This window comes from Cyphomyrmex costatus, unplaced genomic scaffold (genome assembly GCF_001594065.2).
Source record: "Cyphomyrmex costatus isolate MS0001 unplaced genomic scaffold, Ccosl1.0 scaffold1955, whole genome shotgun sequence".
In the NCBI taxonomy this organism is placed as follows: domain Eukaryota; kingdom Metazoa; phylum Arthropoda; class Insecta; order Hymenoptera; family Formicidae; genus Cyphomyrmex; species Cyphomyrmex costatus.
The window spans coordinates 1,782-14,846 of NW_017275993.1; the positions used below are offsets into that span (position 1 = coordinate 1,782).

At 43.6% G+C, this 13,065-nt stretch overlaps 1 protein-coding gene across 1 annotated transcript; it reads left to right on the top strand.

The window, feature by feature from the left end:
* The first annotated feature begins 696 nt into the window (after positions 1-696).
* On the top strand, positions 697-4,393 carry LOC108772967 (uncharacterized). Its single transcript, XM_018538644.1, has 3 exons — positions 697-798; positions 946-3,318; positions 3,401-4,393. Exons 1-3 carry the CDS (start codon positions 697-699, stop codon positions 4,391-4,393), a joined length of 3,468 nt encoding a protein of 1,155 aa, XP_018394146.1.
* Positions 4,394-13,065: the final 8,672 nt, after the last annotated feature.

Here is a 13,065-nt window from a genome sequence, read left to right on the forward strand (position 1 = left end):
AAGAATTAAACGTTCTTTATAACTTCCATTTTTAAGAAATTAAATTATTATTTAAAACAGATGTTTTTAGTAAAAAAGGAAATTTTTATCAAAATTTGTTTGGAATTTCGGCGCGCTTTTCGCAAGAGCGTCCCGCCAATCGTAACGCCACGGGTTTGCGCTGACAGCGCACTCAACGAAAAGTCGACCGGCCAATTATAGGCGGCCAGCGTATACCGCTTCCGCCTATGATTTTAAAGTCTGAGCGGTGTTTATTATACACTTATTCTTCACCTTTTGATTTCTAGAAGTTTCATTATTTTTATTGTTCGTCCTTTCGACGAGTAAAAATTCAGTTTAACGGAAAAGAAGCTTCTAGATTTCAGAAGGGAACAAAACCAAGCGCACGGAGACGCGAGTCGCAGTCGTCTCTTAGACTTCTTCGTCAAAATTCACAATGTCAAACGCGTACGATTTCAGCCTGACGCTGGCTATTTCTCGCTGTACAGAATTTGTCTGTGAATAGAATAAACGCAATTAGTTCTACTTCTTAATTTTTCTTTTATTCACGCGCTCCTTCCTCCATCTCGTCAATTTCGCACATTTTATGGTCCTTCGAGCCGGATTCGTTGTCGCGATCTCGTCGTTATCTTCATCGCGAGTGAGCAAACTCCTGGTGCGTCGAGTGTTCGTGGCAGTGGAATCTAAAAAAGTGAGATGGAGCAATTACTTTCTGCTCAATTGCAAATCCATGGGCGCATCGCCCGTACGATGGAAAATCTCAAGAAGGCGGGAGCCGCCAATATCGGCGTGACCATGGTGCAGTCTTCCCTCTCACTTCTTGAGTCCAAGTAGAAGAGAGCTGAGGAACAACACTACGAAGTGAAGTCATTCGGAAAAGCACTCGAGAATCACGAATATTTTACCAACGATTTCTTAAGCAAAATCGAAACCGTATACATTCAGCAGCGTGCGCAGTTGCTGAATCTAGAAAGGACCTTGAGTGTGGCTGCCTCTGACACGGAAGTCAAGCCCGCTAATTCCGACATGATTTCTCTGCGAAACACGCTGCCTCGGATTCCTCTGCCTCAGTTTTCCGGGAAGTTCGAGGATTGGCCGGCCTATCGTGACCTTTTTGAGTCGCTCGTCATCACGGAACCGTCACTGTCGAACATAAAGCGGTTTCAATACTTAAAGAGCAGTGTGAAAGGTGACGCAGAGCAACTCATAATAAGTTTTCCTACCACGTCGGAGAATTTCGATCGCGCATGGACGACCTTGACTGATCATTACGAAAATAAACGGTTACTTCTGCGTTCATATCTCTCAGCTTTCACATCGCTTGGAAGGATGAAGCACGATTCTGTCGCTGACATTCGTCGAATCTTCAATCGGATGATAACTACTGTCGGAGCGCTGGAAGGAATCGGACGTCCTCTCACCAATTGCACGGACCTTTTCGTGCACCTCATCGTCGAGCTTCTTGACGATCGAACTAAACAGGAGTGGGAAAAACTGTTTACGAAAAAATCAGACCCACCTTCCTATGAGCAGCTGCGTGACTTTCTCGAGAATCAGGTGCTGAAGCAAGGTGTGCTCCGTCCCAAGGCCTCACAAGGCTCTTCCGGGAAGTCCTCGGAGAAGATCACTCGTTCGTTGCGTACTCAGCAGCAGCCTAAGCGTGGAGCGGAGTCCAACCGGAATTGCCCTATCTGCAATCAGGAACACTATATTATGATTTGTGAGCACTATAAGTCACGAACACCGCAAGAGCGTAAGGAAATTGTGAATACTCATCGCCTGTGCATGAACTGTCTAGAACGTCACAAACTCACGGAGTGCCCGTCAACGAAGCACTGCGGTAAATGTACAGCTCGGCATCACACGACGTTGCACGAGGCGTTTGTCGATGCCACTACAATTTCCGCTGTTGCAATCCACGTGACAGATCGGCCGACGATTGAGTGCACACCTGTGTTGCTCGCGACCGCGCGCGTTCTAGTGACCGATAGTAGTGGTGCTCTGCAAACAGTTCGAGCATTAGTTGATCCCGGGTCGGAAACGTGCCTCGTGGCGGAGTCCTTGGCGCAGCGGCTGCGTCTGCCTCGCACACCAACAGCAGTGGCGATCTACGGTGTCGGCGGCCAGCAGACCGGTGTTTTGCGAGCACGAGTCTCTCTTTCGCTCACGTCGCGTGTCACTGCCGTATCCATGAAGATCTCCGCTCTCGTCTTCCCGCGTATCACGGACTACGGTGGTGTTGCTGATCGACGCAGCTGTGCATGGGCTCACTTACAGGGCCTTGAACTTGCAGATCCTGAGTTTTACAATCAGGATCCTGTAGAACTTTTACTGGGCGCAGACGTGTACGCCTACATTGCGTTGTCCGGCATACGGAAGGGCGGTTCATTTGAGCCCATCGCTCAAAACACTCAGATCGGCTGGGTTCTATTGGGCGCCGCAGGTGTTAGCAACGCTTGTTCAATCGGCTTGGTCACCTCCTTGTGCTGCTCACCGGCGGACGAGCTGAACTCCCTGGTGCGTCGGTTTTGGGAGCAAGAAGAGTTGCCGCAAGCGTCGGCACCGTGGTCTCTCGAGGATCCCGAGTGTAAAGAACACTTCCAGCAAACACACACACGAGACTCCACTGGTCGTTATCAAGTGCGCCTTCCAGTGCGATCAAGCTTAGTTGATCTGTCGGCCACTCGTCGCATGGCCGTAAGAATGCTCGCCGTGATGGAACGTCGCTTTGTCCGCGAACCGACATTCCGCGATCGCTATTGCAACTTCATGCGCGAGTATCTGTCGCTCGGTCACATGTCCTTCGCCGTGCCATTGTCGTCGGACGAAGTGCGAGTGTGTTTTCTACCGCATCATGGTGTGCTCAAGGGAACAGGTAGCGAGGAGAAGATCCGGGTCGTCTTCAACGGATCGGCGAAGATCCTTGAAGGGAGCTCCTTGAATGACAGTCTACTGCCCGGGCCAAATCTATTACCTGCTTTGTCGGACGTGATTTCTCGCTGGCGGTGTCATCGTTTCGTTGTCTCCACTGACATCGAGAAGATGTACCGCCAAATCAGGGTACATCCAGAAGACCGCAACTTACAGCGGATTCTATGGACAGAAAATGGACAGCCATTAGAGTTCCGTCTGAACACCGTTACGTATGGTCTTGCCTGCACTCCATACCTGGCGATTCGAGTGCTGCGACAGCTGGCTGACGACGATGGAAAGGAGTTCCCCTTGGCTGCGGAGGCACTGAGGCGAGACACCTACGTGGACGACATCCTTTCTGGAGCTGCGTCGTTGACAGAGGCAAGGACGCTGACGGATCAGCTGGTGAAGCTCTGCATGGCGGGCGGATTCCCGCTGAGAAAGTGGTCCGCCAACCACCCTACCTTGATCCAGGATATTCCTACAGAGTATCATAGCAGGAAGCCTTCCAACAATTTTGTTGCCTCCTGAAGGTCAACTGGTCTTGGGCCTGCGTTGGGAATCGAAGAGCGACTGTTTCGCATTTACCGTGCATACGTCAATCGAGGAATCGTTAACAAAACGATTGCTCCTTTCGAACGCGTCTCGCTTGTTTGATCCACTGGGTTGGTTGGCGCCAGTTACAGTTCGAGCCAAGCTGATCATCCAATCAGCATGGTTGCAGCAACTCGGGTGGGATGAACCATTGCGTGACGAGGAGGCGGCAGCATGGACTTCCTTGAGGGACCAACTTCCCTTACTAGAGGACCTACGAGTGCCACGATGGATGCACGTCGACTCGCCAGGAGTCAAAGTCGAAATTCATGGCTTTTCAGATGCCTCGGAGCGAGCTTATGGTGCAGCCATATACCTCCGGACACTCAGCGGTGAAGACATCACCACCTCCTTGGTGATGGCAAAGACCAAGGTCGCACCGTTGAAACGAGTGTCACTGCCACGGCTGGAGCTGTGCGCAGCGTCCATTCTCGCCAAGCTTGCTGCTCACGTAGCTTCCACGCTCGGCTTAGTGGATGCCGAGACACATCTATGGACGGACTCCACCGTGGTTTTGGCCTGGATCCGAGGACATCCTGCAAAATGGACAACCTATGTGGCCAATCGAGTGGCAGAAATTCAGAGGACAATGTCAAAGGTCACTTGGCACCACGTACCTGGGCGAGATAATCCTGCTGACTGCGCTTCGAGGGGGCTCTCACCACGTGAGATGCTTTCTCACTCGTTATGGTGGCGTGGCCCGAACTTCTTATGTAACGAAAAGTCGGAATGGCCTTTGGAACCCGGCTCTTCGTCCTTGAAGAACTTACCGGAACAACGGACCGGACCATGTCTCGTTGCGACAGGATTGAAGGAACCGGAGGAGCTGACTCGATTCTCTTCGTGGCAACGATTGATCCGCGTCACCGCATGGATTCTACGTTAGAGGAGGCGAAGTTCTCATTCATCAGGACCACCAACACAGAGTCCCGTCCTCGTCTTGACTCCAGTCGAACTGGAACGATCGACGCAATCATGGATTCGGATGGTGCAGTCAATTGAATGGCATGCTGAGCTGGACACCATCGTCGCTGAACGGAAGGTACCCCCTCGCAGCTCGCTTCACAAACTCTCGCCAAGGATTGATGACCATGGTGTACTGCGTGTAGGCGGTCGACTAAAACATGCAGTGCTGAGTGAGGATCAACGCCATCCTGTGATCCTGCCTCCGGGATCTCACTTAACCTACTTGGTTATTGATGCCTTTCACCGTCGCACTCTCCACGGGGGCGTTCAGGCGACCTTGACAGCCATCAGAAGACACTTCTGGATACCTCGAGGACGACAGCTGGTGAAGCGTCACATCCATAGGTGTGTGCAGTGCATAAGATGGCGGGCAGCTTCTCCGCAACCAATGATGGGCAGTCTTCCGAGGTCAAGAGTGACGCCCAGTCGGCTCACACACCGGCGTGGATTTTGCAGGACCGATCCTACTGAGGACATCCAAAGGCCGAGGTCACAAGGCCTACAAGGGATTCCTGGCCGTTTTTGTGTGTTTTAGTTCCAGGGCTGTACATTTGGAAGTGGTGAGCAACTACACCACTGAAGCTTTTCTTGCAGCTTTCCGCCGCTTCACAGCTCGACGCGACCTGTGCCAGACGGTTTACAGCGACTGCGGAACCAATTTCGTGAGAGCAGACGCCCAGCTTCGCGCCTTGTTTGACGTTGCCAGTCAAACCGCTCACAACATCATCGGGAAGCTGGCCACAGAAGGGATTCGGTGGCACTTTAACCCGCCAGCCGCTCCGCATTTTGGTGGTTTGTGGGAAGCAGCGGTGAAGTCAGTGAAGCACCATCTCAGACGAGTCATTGGCCACACTCACCTTCGAGGAGATGGCTACATTCTTGACAGAGGTGGAAGCCTGTCTGAACTCGCGTCCACTTCAGGCCTTGACGGATGATCCGGAAGACCTTGACGTATTAACTCCGGGGCATTTCCTCATTGGAGCTCCTCTCATCGCAATTCCGGAACCATCCTTACTAGACACTCCTTCTAATACGCTGAGTCGCTGGCGCCTCCTGCAAAGTATGCGAGATCATTTTTGGCATCGATGGTCTCAGGAGTACTTACAGGGACTCACTCCACGACCGAAATGGTGGAAGGTTGCAGAAAACTTACAGGAGGGGCAACTGTGTCTCCTGAAAAACGAGAATACGCCTCCATCTCGATGGCCGCTGGCTCGGATAATTCGCCTGCATCCAGGAGACGACGGCCAGGTACGCGTGGTGGAAGTACGGACCCCAGTCAGTCGGCTGATTCGACCTGTCGTAAAGATTGTGCCCTTGCCGCTTGCTGGGGAGGACCGAACCGCTTCACAAGGTTAACGCATTCCTGCAACTCTCGCGGTGTTGTGACACCAGTGGCATTATCGTTGTAAATATTTCAAATAGTATATATTAGAAACTTACCTTGTAAAGATTTTTTCGTGTTCATTTGTTGCTCGATCTATTTTTTTGTTTCTTTGGTCTCGTTGTTTCGTATATCTTACTATTACGAATTATTGTCGTGCAACCAATTTGAATCATTTATGTTAAACGTGTATTTCATACTTACGTTATCACGCGATTTCTTGTTACGCTGTCTCAAGTACTCCGCGTCCAATTTGTCACTGGCTTCAACCTTCTATCATAACTGCGCTCAGAATTAAGCTGGAACCACTTGGTTATCACGCACAATAATGTCGTACGAAAAGCACTTTCACTTGTGTATCAATCAGCTGTTCGGCTCGTTCACGCGGTTACTACATGCGCGCTCCGCGTGCCACGAATCGAACAGGTGAGTGACCAGCGCTATACTTATCGATACTTGCGCCATCAATGCACATTTAGAATAACAATGTTGTCGATAATTAGCTATACCCGACGAGGCGGGCGGGATGATTGGAATTTCGGCGCGCTTTTCGCAAGAGCGTCCCGCCAATCGTAACGCCACGGGTTTGCGCTGACAGCGCACTCAACGAAAAGTCGACCGGCCAATTATAGGCGGCCAGCGTATACCGCTTCCGCCTATGATTTTAAAGTCTGAGCGATGTTTATTATACACTTATTCTTCACCCTTTGATTTCTAGAAGTTTCATTATTTTTATTGTTCGTCCTTTCGACGAGTAAAAATTCAGTTTAACGGAAAAGAAGCTTCTAGATTTCAGAAGGGAACAAAACCAAGCGCACGGAGACGCGAGTCGCAGTCGTCTCTTAGACTTCTTCGTCAAAATTCATAGTGTCAAACGCGTACGATTTCAGCCTGACGCTGGCTATTTCTCGCTATACAGAATTTGTCTGTGAATAGAATAAACGCAATTAGTTCTACTTCTTAATTTTTCTTTTATTCACGCGCTCCTTCCTCCATCTCGTCAATTTCGCACATTATTTATTTTATAATATGTTTCTTATTTTTAAATTCGTGATACGAGTCAGCAATCGGAAATATTTAAAATAATAATTTTATCATTCAGTTCATATGAGAATGTACGCTTTAGAGATATATTACTTCTATTTCTAAATATTTAATGAGGGGTACAGCGGAAAGCGGCGGCGATTCGAAAATCGGCCGAAAGACACACACTTTACGTATGTTCACTTTGTACTGGCAACTTTAATAATTAATAATCAGTTACTTTTCGTGATAATATATTATTACAATTTGACTCGTGATAGTACTGCGATAGTTTTAAATATACGTCATATCGGTCAGCAGTTGGTAGTATTTAAAATAATAGTTTTATTTAATATGTATGTTAAAAAGTTGTAATGAAATACGGTGCAAAACAAGGGTGGTGAGGGTGGGTGGAGGGGGAGGGGAAGGGGCGAGTGGAGGAGGTCCGGTGGGTCGAAGATGGTAGAGGTGTGAGTGGAAGGTGGAGAGGATGTTAAAATGTTGTAACAACGAAATATAGTGAAATACGGTGAAAGAGAGTGGCGTTGTATGTGATGGTAGGGGGAGGGGGAGGGGCGAGTGGAGGAGGTCCTGTGGGCCGAAGATGGTGGAGGTGCTAGTGAAAGGTGAGAGAGGATGTTAAAAAATTGAAATAACGAAAGAGTGTTAAATACAGCGAAAAAGGATGTTGAAAAGTTTAAAAATGCGGACAGAGAAGAAGAAGAAGAAGTAGAAGAAGGAGGAGGAGACGTTTCTTAATTTTTCATTAAAATCACCACTTTTTGACCGCTTATATCTCCAGAACGGCTTGACCGATTAAAAATTTTTTTGGCTCAAATTACTCATGGTGATGCAGCCTTTCAGGACATATAACGTTTGATTCAAAATTTTTTATATTTTAATAGTTATGCACCTCCCAAAAATGGACTTTGATGGCTCGGGATAAGAGATTTGTAGCGTCTCACAGTTTTTGAACATGGCCGAAGACGCTACCGCGTCTCCTGATCCAGCATGTCAGCTACTTTATCGATTCTGGATGAATTGTTGTCTACTATTTTTGCGAGCTTCTCTATACTGTTTCTAATGATGGCAAAAGCCTGGACGTGGTCGTGTGCACTATTGTTATATACACTGTTATGAAGGTTATACATATTTGGATTATTCTGAATGGGTGAAGCGTTCAGATTATTATTAGAATTTGGCTTTAGGGAGTCAGCAAATGATACGTTTTCCTTAACGAGTGGGTTTGAAAATCTTCTGTTTATACCAACCTTATTACTGCTTGTGTTTTGGTTAATAGTATTGGCTCTGCTTAAGTTACTGACGTTTAATATTTTCTTTTTACTTTTCATAAGAATTGGGCAGCCTCTATAGGAAGCTGGGTGTCCATAATTATTGCAGTTGATACAAAAGAGCTGATCTTTGTTTATTAATATACCTGGAGAGCTGCTACATTTCCCAGGATCATGCTTTACATTACATTTTACGCAACGGTATGGGAGATTACAATTTGCTGCTGCGTGACCGATGCGTTGATATCTTTTACATTGGAGAATATCTTTTTTAATTAATTTGTCCCGTGTAATAATTTGATGGAACATAAGTTTGATTCTCTTTAGATTATTGATATCACTATCTGGAGTAACCTGTATGACAAATATTGGCAATAAGACTTTGTTTTGTTTAGATTTATTAGTAGTAAACCTAACTACTTTAATGATTTTCACGTTTGGAGTGTTAAGCGATTCTAGTTCGTTAAAATATCCTTTTCGTTATAATCTGAAGCTAGTCCCTTAAGCAAAAAGTTCAATGGTTTTTAAGATTTGACAGTATATGTATAAAACACGAGGTTAGGTGATAACTTAAACTCGTTACTGCCAAGCTTTATTTCCCCTTTTTTTATAGGAGAGATCTTTTTCTAGAAACTTGCATTTTGGAGATGGAAAAGTTTCTTTGTATCGATTGTAAGACCTTCAACGGAGGAAGGTAACGGGATATCTTGTAACTGCTCTCCTTATTTGGAGGTTATAATGTGCTGTACAGGATCAGGATCGTCAATTAACTCAGCCCAGTCATTGTGAATATTCACGGAAGCTGTGTGATCGTTTATCTTCACGGTGGACGTGATGTATACTTATGAAATATAAGTTGGAACGAGAATTACGATATTGTCGTAGACACACACACGAGACCAATGGTCTTCAAAGGCGCGCAGTTGCCAACTCCCATTACGTATATATGCAACAAAAGAATATATACTTTATGTATGTTTACTTTGAACTGGCACTTTCAATAATATATGAGTCATTTTTCATGGTAATATGTATGGAAATACACCGTTCGGATACCATTACCAAGAAAGAGAAATCATAATAAATTTCTTAATACTAAACATTAGAAAGAAGCATAAATGATGTAAAAGAAGACTATTCATTCTCATTTTTATGTACGTTTATTATAAAGTTAGCTATACATAGTGTTTAACCTGTAATATGACTTCAGGTTCGTTATTGTATGTTTCTTTCTAATGTTCAGTATTAACAACTTTATTATGATTTTTCTTTCTTGGTGATAGTATCCGAAAGGTGCTTTTCCAGTATGTTTACATTGATGTTCTCGAAATATACACTTTATTATTAAAGATAATGCAATGGAAGTGAATATGTACAAAAATAATTTAAATTAAAAGCCTTTAATCTTTTATTAGTCAAATTTCTAATTTTTGTTTGAAATTCCGGTTTTGAGTTGGTTATATAAAAACCTATGTAGTATTATTGTAACGACCTATCTTTTGAATGCTCGGATGCAGCTCGTCGGATTAGTCGTCGCAGGATTCAAAAGAGGTTCGATCGGTGGGACAGTGCAAGTAAAATCTCAGATGTGCGAATATTAAAATAAAGCGTTGATTTATTGTTTGAGAAATGAGAAGTGTTTCTATATACAGTGTTGTTGTGTTGTGCCTGAAATGAGGTATGTATGACGGTATGTAACAGAGATTGCGGCTTACAGGCTAAGTGTGTGTATTTACAATGATGCACACGGTGCGGTAGATGTTTGGAAGCCGGCGTGTACGTGTGCGCGTGTGTGCGTGTATGACGGCGATCGGCGCCGGCGTGTGTGAGTTGCCTATGCTGGAGATATACTTCTTCGCGACGCGAGCTAAGCCGAGCCGTTTAAAGGCCCGCTCGTATTTACTTTGCTTTTTCTATACCGTCTACCGAGACGGTTCGCGTTTCACGATCAGCTGATGTACGGCGAAATCTGTACGCGAAATCTGTGCGCGACGGTATTGCGAATATGATATGCCCGCGGATGGTCGCGGCTTAAGTCGTTGCGCGCGTACGATGACCAACGACCGAGAACACTCGGTAGAGGCGGAGAACACTCCACCCCGGGCTACTGTTGGTCAATCGCAGCGGCAGAATATGCAGCTCCAGTTGTGATTCGAGTTGACGACCGAGAACTCTCGGCCGAGGCAGAGTACCCTCTACCCCGGGCGTCAACTCGGAGTCAGTAATCCGTACCGGGTCGGCTGTCGGGAACTCCCGACAGGGATAGAGCACTCTCTATCCCTTTTTCGCGCCTAGCGGTACTAAAAGGAAGGCTTATACTGTGCTTTGTCGAGAACTCTCGACCGGGCTAGAGTACGCTCTGGCTCGGTGTCTGCGGATAAGCTTTCTAGGATTTCGGAGATGATGTGTGTGTCGGAGCAGGAGACGGAATGTCCATATTTTTCGTGTGCGCGGCGTTTTATGTAACAGCAATAGTCGCGTTCGCATTATTCCGGCTCGCCTCGCGCTTTTCCGTCGCTTCGACATTTCGCAGTGTCTGAAAGCGTCGCGTGGTGGGGAACTCCGTGCGTTGAGCGAGTTCGGCGGAAATCGGCGGTCCTCGGTTGCTGTCGCGTACCTGTGAATTATGCTTTATGTTTTGTCGGGCGCTATGCGCCCTCATCGTTGCACCGAGTGGCGATGCAACGGCGTCCGGTCGGTTGTACGGACCGTGGACGATGCGTGGGGATGCATCGTCACATTATTATGAAACCAATTAGTTTATAAAATTAAACTTAATCTACCTCCCAGGTCAAAAACTAATTGAGCTATATTAGTTGTTAGAAATATATATAAATTTATTATTAATAATTACATCGGTATATACGGAAAAGTTAATTATATATATACGGAAAATTAATTAATTTTTAAGAATTCGGTTGCGATTGTTGAGGACTGTGTGAAGTCGAAACTTTTCCGTATATACCGATGTAATTATTAATAATAAATTTATATATATTTCTAACAACTAGTATAGCTCAATTAGTTTTTTACCTGGGAGGTAGATTAAGTTTAATTTGAAATTTACTTGAGCGAATATCAATTTAGTTCATAAAATTTTCGAAAAAAAAAATGACGGAAATTATTTAAGTTATTTATATATTTTGCAGGTACACAATTTAAAGGTAATTGATCAAAATGGTGTTCAATTGGGAGGAGGAAATACCGTAAAGATACTAAATGATCAAGGGACAATTGACACAAAATACAATGTACTTAACAACAGTCAGTATATATTAAACAATAATAATATAAAGATATTAGATCCGAGTACATTGAAAGTTCTTGATGTCAGTGCTACAATCTCGGACTTACATTAGACGAGACCAGTATACATTATCCCAACTTTATGTCTGATTTGATTTAGACTAACTCGAACATGTACTTGAATACCTCATTATATAAGCCAAGGTTAATTTTTTGTATATAAGAATTCTGTTAAAATTAATACTCATCTTTTGTGATTCATTTTTAAAATATAAAAAATTGTTATTTGATCTCTCACCTAGAACACTATGTTTGAATCAAGATTTTGGACTGTAAGTTAACTAGTTTTCACGTATATCTTCATAAGTATACGTTTACAAAGTATTATTCTAATTAATAATTAATATCGTGAAGAAGGATTGTTCTGAGAATCAATTTCGTAATAACATTAAAGAAAAGGTAGAAGAAAGCGCTAAGAGTGGGTGCTGCTGATCAAAAAACTATTTGGGCCAGTTTCACCAACGTCAATTACTTAATCGACTGTGAAACTGACCAATCACATTTGCTATTTAGTAGAACCATCCTTAAAAACCTACGTGATATTATCCTTATTTAATTAATTCTAATGACATGTATCATTTGTATAAAAGATTTGATATCAACAGTCGGCGCCAAGTCAAATTCTACCAAATTAAAAAGTAAAACCCATGTGGTACTATCTTTATCTTCATACAATGAAACCTAAGTATATGCCTTTGTATTCTTATTAAAAGATCTTCCTATTCGAAACCAAGTGACTTAAATTCTTCTTTAAAAAAATTATATCACAATTAATTTAAAAACAAAATGAAAAAGATTTATTTAAATAGAAAAATTTTTTATGTAAAAACACTTCGCGCTACTAGTTCTCGATCTCGATGTAATAAAATACAATAACAAAGATAAGAAACATTTTCACGAGGATTAAAGTATTTAGTGTGTATATGTATGTGCGAGTGACTTGTACTCAATCTTAATATATACTAACGTCATAATAAAATTATATATGGATGTAACATTTTGTATAAAAGAGATTAGAAACTACGAGAGTTAAAGTATGCAGTCTGTATGTATATTCGCGTACAGTATATGCGAGTGAAATACATAAAAAAAGAAAAGTAAGCTGTTATTTATTTATTAATTAAATGTAGCATTTAGAATATGTTTACTATAATTTTTAATTAACAAGAATAAGGAAACCGTAATAATTTACGATTTACTAAGCCATCTACGGTCAAAGCTAGATTACCATGCTTATTATAATGTGTGAATTTATATACCGCGTATGTAGTCACCAATCACGTGCCGAAAATTTTTTCAGACTTACAACGCAACACTTAAACAACTACCGCAGTAATATCACTTTTTTAGTTAAATTGCTACCGCATATCTAACAATTATTTGATGCTTCTATATAGCATCTTATTAGATCTTTAATAATATGTTGGAAGACATATATTAAAATTTAACAATTTAAATGTTAAAGTAATGATGAATCTAAAATCTGTGAAAAGTATGATTGCGAAGAATATACACGAGTTGGCGTTTCGTCCCGGTTTCCACTACTAGACTCATCAGTAAGGTATTGTAATGGAAACCTACCTTAGA